This window comes from Saccostrea cucullata, unplaced genomic scaffold, assembly GCF_032062105.1.
Source record: "Saccostrea cucullata isolate Sc308-1 unplaced genomic scaffold, CSIRO_AGI_Scuc_v1 ctg4943, whole genome shotgun sequence".
NCBI classification, from domain to species: Eukaryota; Metazoa; Mollusca; class Bivalvia; order Ostreida; family Ostreidae; genus Saccostrea; species Saccostrea cuccullata.
Window position 1 is genome coordinate 21,487 of NW_026930866.1, and position 21,185 is coordinate 42,671.

The following is a 21,185-nucleotide window of genomic DNA, read 5'->3' on the forward strand; positions in this document are numbered from 1 at the left end:
TTCATAATAGTAAATAAACTAGGGAGGTGACCATCAGTGTTTGTAAAAGGTCATTCAGTTTCTTCAACCACTTTAATCTCTGCGAAGAAGATGAACGGAAACTGCAAATTATTGGAATTTTTCGAAGTCCAAGGAGAATAAGTCCGTCCAAAATGGGCCGATCGTACCCAAAACAAAAGTTGACTAGTCATTCTTATAACAAATCTGTATACCAAATTTCATTTCAATATGTGCAACCTCTGAAAAGAAAATGAACGGAAACTAATGGTGGACCGACAGACAGACATCAGCAAAGCAATATGCCCTCCCTTCTTCGAAGGGGGCATAATAATGTAGGAGTAGCAAACAGAGAGCTCTGAAAACATATGCTATTGAATCTGTTGTCATGAAGAAGAAAGCATCCCCCGCTGACCAGTCGCACGTACCGCCATTCGACTTACATTCGGGAAAACCGAGAAATCCGTGGTCAATTTAGCATGAAAATAATGGCCTAACAATGTATGAAAGACGTCACTCAACATTAGACCTAGCGACAGACTATTTGCAAATGACCATAGAATTTAAGTAATGTGATTGTAGGGACCCTTGCATTATCAACTTGTTTGTCAGTTTTAAAATTCAATCGTTCGAAGAATATGCTCTTGTGTATTGAATCAACTAGAAGATAATAACCCCATATGCGGGTGATAGCGACACATTTCTACATGACTAAAGGACTTTGATGGTAGAAAAACTGAAGTCGTCACATATGCACTGTATCTAAATGTCGAATTGAAGTCTTGGTGTAGATACGTGTGGATAAAAAAGCTGGATATGGATAAATTTCACCGAATAAGTTATGAAAAATATTGAATTTATAATATTCCAATTTTGTTTTTAAATGTAAAAAAAATCATTATCGACTACATTCATGTACTACTTGTATAGATTTATCTGTCAAACACATCCCGTTCTTTAATCACTCGTTGTTCCTAAATATCGTAAATTTGATGTTGAGACCGATCTTTGATAATTTCCAGATGTTTTTAGCGATGCAAAAGTTCATCTGCCTTTTGATATGCTGGCAGGCACCATCTAAGGTGTTCTTGCTCGACAGGTAGATGAACTTTTGCACTATTTCTGTTCTACATGTATGTTGTTAAAATCTTGTACTTCTTCTGTGTTACTTTGGTCTTACATGAGTTGGAATTTCTCAAAAACTTCAAAAAAGCTTTTAAAAAATCATCTCATTTTTGAGAAATCATTAACATCAACATATTTGACATTTCTCCTGATAAATTAAAAGCTATGTTTTATGTGCCCGTAATCGAAGATTCGGGGGTATAGTACTGTCGGGCCAGTCCGTCTGTCTGCCTGTCTGTCTTTCTGTCTGTCCGCAAAGAACTTTAACCTTGCCCATAACTTTTAATTTAGTAAAGCTATGACTTTCATATTTTACATGTGTATTTCTTGTAACCAGACCTTTCTTTAGGTACCACAACTTTTGAACAGGTGGTGCTAGGGCTTTCACATTTCATAATTGTATTTCTTGTGAGAAGACCTTACTTTGAGTACCAACATATTTAATCTTAGCTGCAGATCTGTAGCGTTATGGTTTTATATATTTGTCTTTTACCATAACGCTACAGATCCCGTAATGCAAAAAAAGTGCAATTTACGGCGAAATATTTTTGCGCACTTTTGGGGAGAATTTCTCCACTTTATAGCATTGGTCAATCAACTTCCTTTCACTCCCTAATTCTAGACACATTCTGTAGCCAATATGTATATTTTGTCCACCTCCCAATCATTTATATTTGTCTCTACAAGCAATAAATTCGCTTGAAGTGAATTTTCAGCAATCTAACAAATAATTTTAATCAAGCGAGTTTATCACTTGTAGAGACGACTATAAAGGGTTGGGAGATGAATAAAATATACATATTAGTTAAATAATGTGCCTTGAATTAGGGAGTGAAAGGTAGTTAATTGACCGATGCTGGAAAGTGGAGAAAATTTCCACAAAAGCGCGCAAAAAATATTGCGCCGTAAATTGTACCTTTTTTGCATTACGGGATCTGTAGCGTTATGGTAAAAGACAAATATGTAAAACCATAACGCTACAGATCTGCAGCTAATTTAATCTGCATTTAAGAAAGGTTTAATCTTCGCTATGTTGCCATACAGAGGCATCAGTGTTTCACAGACACATCTTGTTTTAGGTCACCTGAGTCACTCAGGTGACCTATTCTTTATCTGTTTTCGTCCAAAGTCGTACGTCGTCAATCGGTCGTAAACTTTTGAACATTTTCAGCTTCTTCTCAGCAACCGCTCAAACAATTTTAACCAATTTTGGCACGAAGCATCTATGGGTGTAGGGGAACAAAAATTGTGAATTTCATGGTCCCTACCCCCCTGGGGCCTGAGGGGCGGGGCCAAAACCACTAAAATTAATGCTATCTTTAAAAATCTTCTTCTTTACTCATGGACATTAAGCAGTCAAACTGTTGGCATGATTGTAATCCGCATTGTGTCCTTTACCAAAATTGTGAAATTCATGGCCCCAGGGTCAGGGGTTCTAGTGCTATGGGGGCTATATAGATTATATAGTAAAAGTGCATAAATCCTTTGAAAATCTTCTTTTTTGTTCCAGGGCATTAAATAAACTAACTAAGTACATACATGTAGATATGTTGCCTCTTCCAAAATTATGAATTCCATGGCCCCAGGGTCAGGGCTTCTGGTGTTAGGGCGGGGCTCTGTTGATTATATAGTGAAAATGCATTAAATCTTCAAAAATCTTCTCCTCTGCTCCTGGGTATTAAATAAACTAACTAAGTACATAGTTATGATGAGTAAGAGTGCCTCTTCCAAAATTGTGAATTTTATGGCCCCAGGGTCAAGGGCACTGGTGTTAATGGGGGGGGGGCTCTATTGATTACATAGTGAAAATGCATTAATTCTTAGAAAATCTTCTTCTCTGCTCCTGGGTATTTAATAAACTAACTAAGTACATAGTTATAATGAGCAAGAGTGCCTCTTCCAAATTGTGAATTTTATTTGCCCCAGGGTCAGGGGTTCTAGTGCTAGGGCAGGGTTCTATTGATTGTATAGTCAAAATGCATTAATTCTTTAAAAATCTTCTTCTCTGCTCCTGGATATTAAATAAACTAACTTAGTGTATAGTTATAATGCCTCAAACAAATTTTTGAATTTCATGGCCCCTGTGTCAGGGGTTTTGCAATTTGGTGTAAAAGGGGGGGGGCTCTTTTGATTATATAGTAAAAATACATTAATTCTTTGAAAATTGTTTCCTTTGTTCCTGTGTATTATGCTAATGATCCAAATATATTTATTGATGATGAAGAAAGGTGCATCTAGCAAAATGGTTAATTTCATACCACCTGGGTTATGGGTATCGGGGGGGGGGGGGGGTACAAAGTCTGAAAATAAATTAATGCTTTGAAATACACTCTTTAGTATTAATCAACCATTTATGATGAAATAAAATTTATGATAAAATTTCCAAAATTTTGAAATATGTGGCCCCAGGGTCAGTGGTTCCTTTGGGGTGGGGTGCACAACTGGTTATAAAGTGGAAGTGCATTTTCTCTTTGTTATTCTGATCTACCTCTGGGTATTAAGTAAATAGAGTAAGCATGTTTAGTTTATAATTATGATAAGCAAAGGTGCCTCTTTCAAAGTTGTGAATTTCATGGCCTCTGGTTTAAAATGCGAACCAAATTCAATTGTTGGAAAGTTGTTACATGATACTCAGGTGACCTATAATATATATATATATATATATATATATATATATAACTGTTTCTTCAAGTAATGGTAATTCGGTATTGTTCATATGTTGTGATTTTTTACTCTACGGAATTGCTTCGTTAATATTTACCCAGACCCTACAATAAGTACATCGAGGTTAATATTAAAAAGATGTTAGAGTTTCTCCTTGACAACATCTGTGTAATTTTGGGAGATCAACTAAGTCTTCCAACAAACTGTTGAAATTTCCTATTGGCACTATTTGCGCTCCTATATAAACTGATCCTTTTTTTTATTCCCATGTAACCAAATTATTGCAAGAGGGGAAGAAGAAAACACTTGCTGTAGCCTCTACACTCTGATATATCGATGACGTTTCTTCAGTTAACAAGTTACTTCCATATCTCGCAGCTCGTTGTACAGAATATCCAAAAGAACTCGAAATATCAGTCAAATTTGCTTCATATGTGGTTAATTTAATGGATCATTAACAATAAGGACTAATTTATTAACAATTGAACTGTGGGACAAACGTGATGATTCCAGCCTTTAGACCGTCAATCTTTCTAAATGATTTATAAAGTAATGTCCCACTCTCCCCTGCATAATGGTATTTATGTCTCCCAACTTATTCGAAACACATGGACCTTCTCATAATACGATCAATTTTTAAAAGGAGACAGGCTATTGTAAATAAGTTGATGCTACATGGATTTCAACGACCTCGTTTGAAGTCAGTATTCCTTAAATGCTATGGTCCTTATAGCAATCGTGTTCATAGCTAATCCAAGGAAATATACAGAGATAAAGAACAGTATTCAAGCTCAAAAGTCCATTAAACAATATACATGTAAACTAAATTGGAGCAGAGCAAGCACGGTCTTCCAAATAATCAGAGGTGGGATCAGGTGCCATGGAGGAGTGAGCATCCCCTGTAGACCGGTCACACCCTGGCCCTATTCATCGGGTTGTATTTTTACTGGCATATTTCATTCTTGTTGTTTTATTCTGAACTTCTTCGGTAGATTTAAAATGAGGCCAGTCTTCCAGCGCGATGGCAACTTCTTGAAGTTCAAATCTTTCCAAGTGCCACTGCCAGTGCCTCTGATATATTATGAGTTCACAGTCTTCTGTAGCTCTCCGTTAATCTGAATCCACTCCAGGTGCTTTTCCATTTCAAAAGTTAATGATTGCTTCTTTATGTTGGTGGTTCGAAAATGATTGATTAGATGTGTTTTCTGCTCTGGTAATGTTTGCCTGGGTATCTTGATCATTCAGTCTTTAGTAAGTTGGTTCCTTTGTTGGTCTATGTCGATCAGATGTTTCAGCGTCACTGTTGTGACAGGGTCCTCATATCTTGTATCACATCCGTGCTCTCTGTCTTTCAAAAAGCTTTCGTTGCTAGCTCTCTTGAGTGTGCATAATTCAGGACTTACTAGTATTTGTCTAAAATGTTGTATCTTTCTACGGCTTCATTTAAACATCTTCGATTTTCGTGATAAAATTTACCTTTTTTAAAAAATTCATTCAATGACATTTTTTTCCTTTTTTCTTTATCATTGCGTGGATGTTTTTTACGGAGGCCCATTGAGTTCATTTTCGTAGGTTAAAAAAGGGGTGGGCACCGGACGTAATTATAAAGGAGCTGAGGAGGCACATAAAATTGTTTTCTAAAGTAAACGTTATATCCCCGAATTAAAATCGGGGGACACGGCATATTGGGGCACCCAAACCTTTCTATGACCATGATATTACTATTAAAACTTTTCACGATTTTACTAAAGCCTTCTTAAGAATTTTGTATTTTCTGGTGGCGGAGAGAAAATCTGTAAGTTTTTTTAATCCCCTGCATTTTCGTTCCTAACAAGCAAATTCAAAGAATTGTGGTCCCCCACTTTCGGTGTCTTTGTGGGTGAGATGTCATTTTTTAAAAAGACATATTGTGTCAAATATGAACGCCCTATCAAATGTCATTTAAAAATTATCACAAGTTGATTTTTTAAAAATAAGGTCAATCGTGAAGGGCAAGATCAAGGGGTCAGAAATCATAGCACCCTCGGAAATATCTTGTCAGAAGTAATGCACATGTCAAATAGGAAGGCCCTATCTCTTCTCATTGTATAAGGAACAAGATGTGTTTTTTTAAAAACTGATGACCCGTATGGCAACAAAATGAAGACAAAATTTATTATAACCCAAAGTAGGGTCTTCTCACAAGAAATACCATTGTGAAATATGAAAGCCCTAACACCAGCTGTTCAAAAGTTATGGCCAGGGATAAGTTCTTGAAATGTACGTCAAACTCCAAGGTCAAAGGGTCAAAGTTGTTGGTTTATTAAGAAAGGTCTTCTCACAAGTATTACATATGTGAAGTATGAAAGCCCTAGCCAAAACTGTTCAAAAGTTATGACCAAGGTTAAAGAGTAGGTCAAACTCAAAGGTCAAGGTCAAAATTCTTGATATCCAATGAAAAGTCCTGTCACAAGGATTCAATATGTCAAGTATGAAAGCCCTGGTCCTTACTGTTCAAAAGTTATGGCCAAGGTTAAAGTTTTTCCTTAAGTACTTAATCTCCAAGGTGAAGGTCAAAAGTTCAAAGTTGTTTGTATCAAATAAAAGTTTTTGCCACAAAAATTACATATGTGAAATACGAAAGTCCTATATTCTATTGTTCAAAAGTTATGGCCAAGGTCATAGTTTTTAAAAAGTAGGTCAAACTCCAAGGTCAAGGTCAAAGGGTCAATGTTCTTGATGTCAAATGAAAGGCCCTGTCACAAGAATTACATATGTGAAGTTTGAAAGCCCTAGCTCTTATACCCCTTCAAAAGTTATGGTCAAGGTTTTTTTTTAAAGTAGGTCAAACTCGAAGGTCAAGGTCAAAGTGTTAAAGTTCTTGGTATTCAATGAAAGGTCTTCTTACAAGATTTTGAAGTGTGAAAGTCCTAGCCCTGACCGTTCAAAGATTACGGCCAAGGTTAAAGTTTTTTCATAAGTAAGGTCAAGGTCAAAAGGTCAAACTTGTTGGTATCCAATGAAAAGCTTTGCCACAAAGAATATTTATGTGAAATATGAAAGCCCTAGTCCTTACCGTTCAAAAGTTATGGCTAAAGTAAACCAGAAGTCTCTGTCGAGACTGTAGCTCTACTGGTTTGTACTTATAACAAAGGATGAGAAAAGAAGCCATTGCCATCAGACCAAAACTGTAGAAGGAGTAGCGTTTTAAAAGAATTTCACAGATATTTCTATTTTTAGTAACAATGGCAACACCGTTCATCAAAATCAAAATCCGATGCACTGTAATATGTATCTTAGTGTAGTCTATCTGTGTGCCAAGCTATACTGAAATCAGACCAAAATTTTAGGAGGTGTAGCGTTTTAAAGGAATTTCACAGAAAATTATATTTTTAGTAACCATGGCAACACCGTTCATCAAAATCAAAATCCGATGCACTATTTTATGTATCTTAGTGTAGTCTACTTGTGTGCCAAGTAATACTGAAATGAGACCAAAACTGTAGGAGGAGTAGCATTTCAAAGGAATTTCACAGAAAATTCTATTTTTAGTAACCATGATAACACCGTTCATCGAAATCAAAAACCGATGCACTATTTTATGTATCTTAGTGTAATCTACTTGTGTGCCAAGTTATATTGAAATCAGACCAAATCTGTAGAAGGAATAGTGTTTTAAAGGAATTTCACAGAAAATTCTATTTTTAGTACCAATGGCAACACCGTTCATCGAAATCAAAAACCGATGCACTATTTTATGTATCTTAGTGCAGTCCACTTGTGTGCCAAGTTATATTAAAATCAGACCAAAACTGTAGGAGGAGTAGCGTTTTGAAAAATTGTTTACAGACAGACAGACAGACGGACGGACGACGGACACCTTACTATCGCATAAGCTCTTCTGGTCTCTGACCAGTAGAGCTAAAAATAAGAATTTTAGTGTAAAAGTAGGTCAAACTCCAAGGTCAAGGTCAAAAGGTCAAATTTGGTGGTACCCAAAGAAAGGTCTTGTCACAAGGAATACACATGTAAAAAATGAAAGCCATAGCGCCTCTCAATCAAAAGTTATGGGCAAGGCTAAAGTTTTTGTGACGGACGGACAGCTAGACATAATGACGGACGGACAAATGCCCCCTCGCTTTCGCGAAAGCGGGGGACAAAAAATAAAGCCGAGAATGGGTCGTGAAGATGGAGAAGCTCGCTTTTCTCTTCATTAGTACCACTTCCAGGAGAAAAAATTTCAGTTAGAGAGTGCGGTATGAAGAAAATCAACCAATAAAGATTAGTTAGTCACTATTGAAGGTTATACAAGGTTTTTGATACTTTTGGTTTGATTACATCTTCGGTAGCCGAGGGTTTCTGATACGCCACTTTCCTCGTTTTCGTGAGGAGAGTAGCGTATAAGAAACCCTTGGATAGCGAAGATGTTTTGATTACTGCTTTTGAAGCTCTGTTTCGAGCTTGAATGGAACATTAAAAGAAATTGCACAACTCAGTGAACTCTGATAAAATGTTACATGTTCAACCCCCCACCCCCACCCCAATCATTGTCTAGGAGGAAATTTAAGTTGCACATCGTCAAAAAACTAGAGAGATTCGTTACAAAGTTATGACTTTATCGCTATTGTGCAAATGTTGCCTCCCAAAAGGTTTTGAAATTCACTAGTTCCCCAGATAGCATGACTATGTTGGGCCAACATTTGTAAAAGGTTGTATGGTTGCCGTCGGGGGAACAACGTTGGGCCAACGTTGGACCAATGTTACCAAGTCAACCTTCTTGACCATGACAGAATTCCTCTGTTGGCCCAACGTTGGTCCAACGTAAGCAACTTCCATTCACTTTAGTTCCCAAGGAAGGAAGGATCCTGGTGTTGGTCCAACGTTGGACCAATGTTTATAATACACCCTTAAAGAAAAGTATATTTACAAGTTGGTAGTAGTATGTTGGTCCAACGTTGGCCCAATGTTTGTAATACACCCTTAAAGAATGTGTCTTATCAAGTTGGTAGTAATATGTTGGCCCAACTTTGGCCCATTGTTAGTAATACACCCATAAAGAAAATGTCTTATCAAGTTGGTAGTATTATGTTGGAACAACGTTGGCCCATTGTTTGTAATACACCCTTTAAGAAAGTGCCTTATCAAGTTCAAGTAGTATGTTGGCCCAGCGTTGGTCCAATTTTTCTAATACACCCTTAAAGAAAATGTCTTATCAAGTTGATAGTATTGTGTTGGTCCAACGTTGGCCCATTGTTTCTAATACACCCTTAAAGAACGTGTCCTATCAAGTTGGTAGTAGTATGTTGGCTCAACATTGGCACAATGTTTGTAATACACACAAGTGTTATTTTGTTTAGGTGTTTAAAAGATGGGATATTTATATAGGGCCAACGTAGGCCCAAGTATTATACTGCCAATTAATTGATGATGTCAAATTTATAATAAGTTGCTAAGCTTTACGTTGGGACAACATCTGAAATAATTAAGAGGACTTTCTATGTCCATGCTTATCATTGGATGACTGCTCTTGTTTAGATATGATATTTTCAACATTTTAACTTTGCACTTAAGTGATCACAGCACCAAAGAGTGTTTTATTCTATTTTTTGAATTGTGTTTATGCTTATTATGTTCCCCAAACGAAGTTGGGGAACATATTGTTTTTACTCTGTTTCTTATTATTATTATGTTCCCCAAACGGAGTTTGGGAACATATTGTTTTTACTCTGTTTCTTATTATTATTATTATTATTATTTTTTTTCTTATTTGTTCTCCGGTACTTTTTTGTCCGCGAGTGTTCTCAGAAACTGTTCACCCAACAGAGCTAAAACCTTTTTAGGGTTAATAGGTGTGTAGTGTAGGTGTGCGGAACGAAGGTCATTTTGCGCGCATACGCCTGCACGTGCGTGCGCGTGAAGTGAGTGAAATGACTGATATACTTAATATGGCTATAACTTTTACATTTTTTGATGAAATGCTTTGAAACTCATTACATAAGGATATATTAAAAGTGTTAATAATATGACACTGTCAAATTAGCACGAACGCACGCGCATGCACGTGCGCCTTGCTCTGATTGGCTGAAACAAAAATCTCAATTTCTCTTTTGTTTTTAGACGAAATGCTTTGAAATTTTAAACTTTGTCATGAATTAACACATCCTACTATATAGTATGGAAAAAATTTCATGAAATCACGCGCATGCACGTGCGCTGCAATCTGATTGGCTGAAACTTTAAGTGGCTATATCTCCTTTGTTTTTTGACGAAATGCTTTGGAATTTAAAACATAGTTTTTCATTAGGATATCCTGCAATATGATATACAAAAAATTTCAACAAATCACGCGCATGCACGTGTGCTGCAACCTGATTGGCTGAAACTTTAAATGGCTATATCTCGTTTGTTTTTTGACGAAATGCTTTGAAATTTAAAACATATTCATACATTGGGATATCCTACAATATGATTAAGAAAAAATTCATGAAATCACGCGCATGCACGTGTGCTGCAATCTGATTGGCCGAAACTTGAAATGGCTATAATTCCCTTGGTTTTCAACCAAACAGGATGGGATTTAGAATAAAGATAGATAAAAGAGCCTCCTACAAGAAGGTATGGTCATCATGCACGTGCATACCCGTGCGTGCATTTGGAACGAATGAAATTAAAAATACACTTGAATGAGTGATTTTTAATACTTTTGGACTAAATGGTTTAATATATAGTATATTTAAATATATAGAAAATTGTAGACAAGATGATATGATCATTGCGCACGTGCATTCACATGCGCATGCCTGCAATGTTAAAATTTGAATATAATTGGTATCCCTCTGGGAAAACGTTGTTAAAGGCAAAAATGCACAGATGTTGTCTTATTTAATAAGGCTTAAATGGAATATGGCACCAAAAGGAAGTTGGGGAGCGTTTGGGGAACATCTGTAACGGTTCCCGTTACAATTAGCACTAGTTATGTCGCCCCGAACGAAGTCGGGGACGACATATTGATATTGTACGCATGTTTTTTTTATCCAGGCTGTTTCTCGGAGATGGCTGGGACAATCTTCCTGAAACTTTCCTCAAAGGACGATCACTGGTTGTAGTTGTGCAGTGAGGTCGTTCAGTTCCAATATGTCTACCGTTGCCATGGAAACCTGTAAAAAGAGACGAATTTTGTCCGAGAGTGTTCACTCTGGTCCCTTAAACGTTCGTCATGAAACTCTTTTTATTTGAATGATTAGTATCTGTAGTTGTGCAACTCGCATTTAAAATTTTCAAATAATCGTTTATTGCCATGGAAACCAGGGGAATATTAAAATTCTTTAATTTCGATTTTCTCAATAACTACTCAAGCAATCCTTTTGAAACTTTCAATGATGATTCCTTGCAATGTGTCAAAGTGATTTCTTCTTTTAAAATAATTCTAATGAGTCGCTCACAGTTGTCATAGAAACGAAACAGAAAAAAAGGTTAAGATGTACACATGTGTTCTCCAAGGTCTAGGTCAAAGGTTCAAAGTTTTTCGTGTCCAATAAAAGTTCTTTTCACAAGGATTACATATTTGAAATACAAAAGCCCTAGCCCTTACCGTTCAAACGTAAGGTACTATGTTCAAGACGACCCCCCCTTTTTTCAAGCGCACTGCCAGGTAGAATACACAGACATAACATATACACTTTACAAGTAACCTTTTAAAAGTTTCATTCATAAAATTCAGTTCTCCTGATGTGATTTGATAGTTTGCCAACAGTCATTCTTCTTCTGTCTTGTCTCTAGATTTTATAATTATTTTATTTTTTCTATATAAAAAATAACGATTGTCAACTGCATTTATTAGCATTTAGCGTTTTTTGGTATATTTATTACCTGTATATTATTGATTTCATTAAATAGTGCAAGAATAAATTAGAAAATTGGTACGTTATTTCCATAGTTTTTATTCATTCATAAATCTTTGGATCCGCTCCTATAGGTGCGCTACGCCTTGATCACTACTGTAAACAAAACATTCATCTCGCCGAAAATGATCATGATTCCGCTAAACTGAGAAAGTTTACACATGATTTATCATCGCATAAGAAACATCAGCCCTGTACAATCCAGAAATGCTCGAATTGAAGGGGAAAATTCAGGAGTTATTGATGGGAAAAATTCAGGAGTTATTATGTCGCCCCGAACGAAGTCGGGGACGACATATTGATATTGTACGCATGTTTTTTTTATCCAGGCTGTTTCTCGGAGATGGCTGGGACAATCTTCCTGAAACTTTCCTCAAAGGACGATCACTGGTTGTAGTTGTGCAGTGAGGTCGTTCAGTTCCAATATGTCTACCGTTGCCATGGAAACCTGTAAAAAGAGACGAATTTTGTCCGAGAGTGTTCACTCTGGTCCCTTAAACGTTCGTCATGAAACTCTTTTTATTTGAATGATTAGTATCTGTAGTTGTGCAACTCGCATTTAAAATTTTCAAATAATCGTTTATTGCCATGGAAACCAGGGGAATATTAAAATTCTTTAATTTCGATTTTCTCAATAACTACTCAAGCAATCCTTTTGAAACTTTCAATGATGATTCCTTGCAATGTGTCAAAGTGATTTCTTCTTTTAAAATAATTCTAATGAGTCGCTCACAGTTGTCATAGAAACGAAACAGAAAAAAAGGTTAAGATGTACACATGTGTTCTCCAAGGTCTAGGTCAAAGGGTCAAAGTTTTTCGTGTCCAATAAAAGTTCTTTTCACAAGGATTACATATTTGAAATACAAAAGCCCTAGCCCTTACCGTTCAAACGTAAGGTACTATGTTCAAGACGACCCCCCCCCCTTTTGAAGCGCACTGCCAGGTAGAATACACAGATATAACATATACACTTTACAAGTAACCTTTTAAAAGTTTCATTCATAAAATTCAGTTCTCCTGATGTGATTTGATAGTTTGCCAACAGTCATTCTTCTTCTGTCTTGTCTCTAGATTTTATAATTATTTTATTTTTTCTATATAAAAAATAACGATTGTCAACTGCATTTATTAGCATTTAGCGTTTTTTGGTATATTTATTACCTGTATATTATTGATTTCATTAAATAGTGCAAGAATAAATTAGAAAATTGGTACGTTATTTCCATAGTTTTTATTCATTCATAAATCTTTGGATCCGCTCCTATAGGTGCGCTACGCCTTGATCACTACTGTAAACAAAACATTCATCTCGCCGAAAATGATCATGATTCCGCTAAACTGAGAAAGTTTACACATGATTTATCATCGCATAAGAAACATCAGCCCTGTACAATCCAGAATTGAAGGTGGCATGTCAGATTTGTTTTCCGGCAGAACCTCTAAAAATTAAAGTAAAAGTAGGGAAATTTCTGAGTTCTCACTGGCGTTATAATACACAAAATAATTCGGCTGATCTTCTTAATAAATAATATTTCCCAAGCTTTTTTGGTAGGAAAGATTCTGCCAATTAACAAGTATGAGGCTCAGTTCAGTACATCTGCTCAATTTCTTTTATGCAAGTCTATAATTTTTTTCCTGCACTACTTTCTTCTCCTACAGATTCTAAAAATAATGAGTGGGATGTACCCAATTAAGGTCTTCCGTTTCCAACGGAAAGAACTGATACGACTTGATGGTTGTCCAAGCTTAGCTAATGGACCATTGTTTTAGTGATGATAAAAATGAAAGTCTTGTCCAATACGGGGCGACATATGCTATTGCTTGCAATAGCAGACTTTCTAGTTATTATTATTTTTCTTCTCGGGAAAATTTTGTCCGCGAATGATCTTGTAAAGTACACATCCGATTAAGGGGAAACCTTTTTAGGGTAAGTAGGCATGTTATGTAGATTTGCGGAACGAAGGTCAAATTGCGCGCACGTGCTTGCAAGAGCGCGCACGTGCAACACGTGAAATGACCAATATACTTGAGATTGCCGTAACTTTTACATTTTTCGATGTAATGCTTTGATATTTAGAATATATAGACATAATATAAATGTAGATAAGATGACATTGTCAACATGCCATTTTGTGTGCACGTGCTTGCAAGAGCGCGCACGAGCAACACGTGAAATGACCGATTTAATTGATATAGGCGTAAATTTTTATCTTTTTGATGAAATGCTTTGAAACTCATAATATAAGGATATAGTAGTAGCATAGACAATATCACATGGTCAAAATAGCAAGATCTCACGCGTATGCACGTGCGCTTCGCTCTGATTGGCTGAAACTAAAGTCTCAATATCTTTCTTGTTTTTTGACGAAATCCTTTGAAATTTTGAACATAGCCATGCATTAGGATATCCTACAACATGATATATAGCAATTATCAAGAAAACACGTGCATGCACGTGCGCTGCAATCTGATTGGCTGAAACTTTAAATAGCTTTAACTCCCTTGGTTTTCAACCAAACAGGATGGGATTTGGAATAAAGATAGATATAATAGACTTCTACAAGAAGGTATGGTCACCATGCACATCCATACACGTGCGTGTACATGCGCTGCAATCTGATTGCCTTAAAATTTAAATAGCTATAACTCCCTTAGTTTTCAACCACACAGGATGAGATTTGGAACATAGATAGATATAATGGACTTCTACAAGAAGGTATGATCACCATGCATATCCATACACGTGCGTGAACGTACGCTGCAATCTGATTGGCTGAAACTTTAATCAGCTATAACTCCCTTGGTTTTCAACCAAACGGAGTGGGATTTAGAACATAGATAGATGTAATGGACTTCTACAAGAAGGTATGTCACCAATGTCATGTATGCACGTGCGTGCACGTGAAGTGAGTAAAACCAAAAATACACTTGAATGAGCGTATTTTTTTAACACTTTTGGATTAAATACTTTAATTGTTAGTATATTAAAGTATATAGATTGTGTAAAAAAGATGATATGGTCATTACGCACGTGCATTCACATGCGCACGCGTGCAATGCATAAATTTGAATGAACTTGGTACCCTTCTGGGTAAACGTTGTTAAAGTCTCAAATGCATAAAGTTTGTCTTATTTAATGAAGCTTACAGAGAATATGGCACCAAAAGGGAGATGGGGAGCGTTTGGGGAACATCTGTAACGGTCCCCGTTACAATTAGTACTAGTTTTTATTTGTAATAAACCAGATAGCAGAACATCGTTAACCCAATCTTACATTATGGTTGTATTATCTATGTTGGGTTACCTTTATTGGGCCAACAATGGCCCAACATGGAATATCGATAGCTGGTTATGTATAATGGTGCGCTAATGTTGGGCTAACTGTTCGCATTATATCATAAAATTATTATCATGAGAGAAAATATTTGTTTGGGGATTGGCATCGGCCCAACGTTGGCCCAATATATCATGAATCTGACTGAGCATCATGGGTAGACAACAACCGGGCTACTTGTAATACCCACGCCATTTTTAATCTGACACGAGCGAGCGTAATGAGACTGATACCTTGCATATCTGCATCCACTTTGTAAGTATTTATAATATGTTTGCCTCGGCACAGCTGAATTAACGTTTAGTTTTTAAACGATATCATGTACAAATCTGTGTAAATCAGACACGGGGAAGTGCAGAGGCCAGGTGCTGTTGGGTCAATACTGTACCCCAGATGGCATGCCAACATTGGGCCAACGTTGGGCCAATGTAATCGGTTACATCGGGCCAATGTTGGCAAATGATATTGACCCAGTTTAAGTTTGCTCATCGGCCCAATGTTGGCCCGATATGTTGGGCCAACGTTGGCCCAGTGTAGAGTGTTATTTCTACAGATATTGGCCCAACGTTGTGCCAAAATTGGCCCAATGAATGCGACATTGTTTGACCAACGTCAGTTGGAACATTGGGCCGATGTTGGCAAATGACGTTGGTCCAGTGTCATTTTGCTCCTTGGCCCCATGTTGGCCCGATATTTTGGACCAACATTGGGCCAATGTGTATAAACATTCAATTGTTACAAATCTGTATATTAACAAATCTGATCGTCTCTACAATCAAAAATAAATCTACAACCAATCCTACTTGAAAGTACAAGCTAGCTAAAATGAATTTACAACGCTTGTTAAAATTCTTATAATTTATCAAAACAAAATAAATTATCAGTGATTAAATGTTTTGTTTTTATACAAGAAAAATAAATTAAAGTATAAAATAACAAATGTGTTTTAATACAGTTAAAACAATAAATAATTTGCCCCTTATTTAGATTGAAATGAGTGACTAGTAAAATACATTTCCGAAGTCTACCACTTAATTTACTTATATACACTTAACGTCGAGCACATGATCAAACATTTTGAAAATGTTGAACTTGTTGAAGTTAAAACTAAATTTATTCAGTACTAAACATAAATTGGGTTCTTTCAATTAAAATTTGTTCAGTTTAACTTTTCTATACATGTATTTTATATGGGGCAAAATTGATTCAAAATCGTTGTGGTGATGATGATGATCAAGCGTAGAAATGTTATGCATAAATGCCTTCATCATGCAAGCTAATAACTTAATCACACCATAAAACAAAGAAGACGGTTAGTCCTTAATTTACACCTTAAACATATAGTGATATACTTGTAAATTTAATCGTATGTTTACTCTTTACTGAGAAAAGTAACAAATATATTAAGTACCAAATACTACAATTTTAGTGCTACTGGAGATTCTAAAAAGACATTCAGAACACAATCAAAGAATAGCTAAGGTATGCCAAGGACAGGGATGGGGGAGGAAGAAACGGACAGAGAAGAAAAGAAGGGGGAGGAGGAGACTCGGGAGAGAGAATTAAGAGAAGACTTAAGAGAGGGATCAGATGGAAAGTGGCAGTGCCTAGCTTTTTTCTGTTATATACTGTGACAAACCTGTAGTTCTACCCTTTTCTGTGTCTGTTTGTCAGTTACAAACACGATGCAGATGCCAGAAACATATTTTTGTGTAAGTAAACAAAATGACGGGATTCATTTTAGTATTATTTTAAGAACAGGGGGCTTTGTTTATTCGTTGGACCTGCTTATTGATACCTGCAATTTACTGAACTTGTGCATAAATTTACATCAGAGAGGGAGTATACAGTCATGTAACCCTACAAGTATCACTTGAAGTGAGCATCAACTTTTATTTCTTTATCAATGTTTTCTTCATGCACTGAGCAATAAAATACTAGTACGTTATAATTTAATTTTATATTTTGATTTCTTTTTCCTCAGTTTTTTAATTAATGCTATGAGATATATATTGAGAATATGTATTAAACTATTAATCTAGCATATATAGATAGTATTAAAGGGCTTTTACCATTAAATTGTACTACAAAACTAGTATAACCTTAATATATGTATTTGTTTGTCAATTTTGAGGACAAATGGCCAACCAGTGAAGAGCAAATGATACAGTCATGATGGAGAGCCAATAAGATACAAACCAACGTTGGCCCAAAAATGATGTTTGGCTTATATTGAAAGAATAAGTGGCCCAACAATGGCTCAATAATATCCGTTCGTTGGTCCAGCAATAAGCCAACAAGTTGGTCTGATTAAGGGCCGATGAGCAAATTGCCGTTGGCCCAACATTAATTGCTTACAATGGCCCAAATGTACAAAAATGACGTTTGCCCAATATTGAAAAAATACATTGGTCCGACAGTGGCCCAATATTAACTGTTACATTGGCCCAACAATAAGCCAACAAGTTGGTTTGATTAAGGGCCGATGAGCAAATTACCGTTGGCCCAACATTAATTGCTTACAATGGCCCAAATGTACAAAAATGACGTTTGCCCTACATTGAAAAAATACATTGGCCCAACAGTGGCCCAATATTAACTGTTACATTGGCCCAACAATAAGCCAACACGTTGGTTTGATTAAGGGCCGATGAGCAAATTACCGATGGCCCAATGTTGAATACAAACGGTGGCCCAACATAAGGAGCATTGTTGGCCCAACAAAGGTCCAATAACATCCTGCTATCTGGGTCACAAATTAGGAGATTCACAAGTTTAAAAAAAGAATCATTTAAAACACATGAGTATTAACGAAGTTATTAATATTCGTCAAGGAAGTGTACACACGCGTCTTAAAAATTAAATGAATAAATGCAGTCTGCCTTGAAGTTCACTGTGAACCACTCTAAAAACCATAAAGTTATATATCAAGAGAATAATAAATACCTCCAAGAATGACCCAGGCATACCCACGGTCCACGTCGAGTTTCGCCATAGTTAAAAATCACGATCAGCTGTTATCAAGTTAGTTCTAGATATGCACAGTACATGCATACTTGTATTCCAGTGTAGTTATGCTAAAAAAACACTTCATCGTTATGTACACAGACCTGAATAATTGTACATTTACTTTATAATCAGGACGGGGTTAATGTGCATTCGGTGATTCCAACTGAACTATGTGTCATTGACATCGTCTTAAATATTTAAGAAAATATTCTGAAAATCATCTTATTCTGTTGTCTTAATGTTTATAGGGAATAGCCTATAATGGATTTTTAAAACCCCAGTCATATTTCCAATAACGACCAACAGCCGACGGTTTTTGAAGCCAAAATGGGATTCTTCGGGTGCATCGGCCGTTGTCTTGCCCGATTTTGACCTCTTTTGTTGTCGGCCGACCAATTTTGTGTCCATCGGTCCAAGTTATCATTTTTCTGCGTCGGTGGCCGATTTCTTCTATTGAAGTTATCCGTCGACCAACCTTCGATCATCGTCCGACCATCGGCGATCAGTTTCTTAAGTCGGTCGTGCGTCGTTTGACAATAAGGGTGTCAAAAATTTCGACCGACGGTTAAAATTAAAATGTAGCTCAGAGCTCGATGATCGGGCGACGATTGGCGGACTTGTGAATATTTAATCTATAAAGGATTCACCATGTTCACAACACAAACAAAATGTTGATGCATGGATTGATATATATTTTTGAACGGAAATAACATTAGATAATTAATCCGTAAGACATAAAGAAATCCTAAGTATTCTTTGCTGCTTAGATACGCGCCATTTGTCGTTATTTTATGTAATTCTATACAAACTTTAGCACATATTTTTAACATTGAGCTACAATCTTACAAAATGCTACCACTTTGCCTTGCAAACATTACTCACATCACCTATCTGAATATAGATCTATGAAAAATATTGCTGATTTTTAAAGAAAAAAGATTTGTTGTGTAATTTATCCAAGTCATCGGTGTTCCTAGGAATTAATGTGACTGGAGTGTCGCCCGATACTCGTGTCGCCCGATCATGTTTTTCAGCCGACAAGACCAGAAAAAATTAGTCGCCCGACCATCGACTTAAATGTGACCTAGGCATTAATCCCATAAACTTTAATACGTATACGTGCATACGCTCTGAAATTGGTGTAATATTCGATTTAAATTGGGGGGGGTGGTTAGCTAGTTGTAGTTGCATACACAATCCAAGATAGGTTCCTCACAAACAAAGAACTATATATGGTATTGGCCGTTGTAGGCCTCCATTCAAAATAACAAATTTTTAACATCATTTAGAAGTACACACCATGACTTTAAAAAAAAAAATAGTATACGAAAAGTTGTCAGACAATTTGGGGGCCGCAAATGAAAGAAACCCTATATAGTTCTTTGTATACTTTGATATGTTAAGGTAATAAGCTTATTTAAATATTTAGTGGTGAAAAAAATATTCTTTATCAATTTCGTGGAACGAAATAATTATTCACTAAGAGAGTTTAATTAGCAATGCTGCAATTGTTCATATAGAAATAAAAGCGATTATTTTTTATGATATATCTCTATTAATTAACGAGTCGCTTTTTTTTTTAATTCATGCCAAAAAGACTGAGACACCATCAAGGAATATGCTGATCTCTTCAATTAGTAAAGAACCTAAATATTACTATGCTTACGAAGATTGGTGACTTGTAAAAAATGTTTAAAAAATAAATTGTCATTTGTCTTGGCATAAAACCATTTTTCGTGCGAGTCAACGCGGTTAAATCTAATACAAAGAGTAACCTTAAAATCTCCAGAAGATAAGTGCCAAGCACCGATATGCCACTGTACTGTGAAATATAAAACAAGGAAATGGCAAAGGACAGCCTCATAGACACTCTAAATACTGAAAACGGATATGAAATTTACAAAGTAAAAATTCAAACACATGACATTAATTTATTCCTTCTTGTAAAGAGTACAGCGTTAACATTTCAACAACTCTCCCTTCTTTTTTCTGTCCCGTGCGCGGATCTAGAGGGGAGGGACAGGGGATTGGAATATGAGTCCTCCCTGTAAATTGCATCGTCTCAAGCCACAGTTCGGAGTCTGCATATAGCTCTGTTCTAGTGGGAGAGGTTCGTATATTTTGGCCCTGGTTTGCGACGATGCGTAATTTGCAGAGTGATTCTTAAAAAGTACCGTAAAAGTTTTTTGGCTTGTCAAGATTTTTTTTTTGGACTGAAATTGGACCCCCTGAAAAAAATTTCTTGATCCGCACCTGCAGGCATGTTCATGAAACTTTCCTAAGATTTGTCCTAAGACTATTCCTAAGATATGACTTAGGAAGAAACTTAGGAACATCCTAAGATCAACTTAGGACATATCATAAGACGTATCTCGACGGTGACTTAGGAACGTCTTAAGTTAGGACATCCTAACTTACAATGAACATTTTTTTCTTAAACATTTATCGATAAATGTATAATTTTGGAGACATTTTACGGGAAAGAAATTAATACATGTAACATTAGAAAAGGAAATCCATTTATATTTCCATGTGACCTCAGTATATTTTAATGTTTGCATTTTTTTTGTTGATATTATAAAATATCTAATACCGCTTGTAAATCGTATTGTAACAAACAAATTGTAATTAAGATTTATAGTTTAAAAAATAATAACCTCTGAGTGATCTACCTTGATGATGATTATGTTATGAAGTTTTATAAAAGTTTACTTAATTTTTTTGATAAATAAGCTGATTGAAAGTAAAATGAATTTTGTAGGACACTAAAAGTATTCAATCAGGGAAAACACTAGTTTAAAGCCAACATTTTATTCTTGAATAATAAAACTCTCAACAGTTTTAATATTTGAATGACAATTTTTTTTTAAATTTTGTATGTTCTCCCAACCGGTTAATTAAAAAATTAGTACATGTCGATAGCTTCATTGTCTCATAATAGGGGGTGGATGGCTGGCCCCTCCTTATTTTCCGAAGACAAGTTTATTGGTATTAATCTATGATGGAAGTTTTGATAAATGACGAATATGTATATCGCAAAAAAGTCATGTTAGAATGACCATAAGTTGTACTGTATCTGTATCTATAGACCAATCATTAGCATATGAAAGAGGGGGTATTTGTTTCTATATTCGCACAATGTATTATGACATTTTAAACATAAGAAGGGGTGGGGT

At 36.0% G+C, this 21,185-nt stretch overlaps 1 protein-coding gene across 2 annotated transcripts in view; it reads right to left on the minus strand.

The window, feature by feature from the left end:
- LOC134230351 (monocarboxylate transporter 12-like) overlaps positions 1-18,107 on the minus strand; it is a 28,682-nt gene extending 10,575 nt beyond the window's left edge. The window contains exon 1 of one of the 2 annotated variants that reach the window (XM_062712113.1): positions 17,947-18,107. In XM_062712113.1, the coding sequence (XP_062568097.1) occupies positions 17,947-17,995 (49 nt within the window). In that variant the 5' untranslated portion in view covers positions 17,996-18,107. The remainder of the gene's footprint in view (positions 1-17,946) is intronic. The other variant, XM_062712112.1, reaches the window with a different exon arrangement.
- Between the last annotated feature and the right edge of the window lie 3,078 nt (positions 18,108-21,185).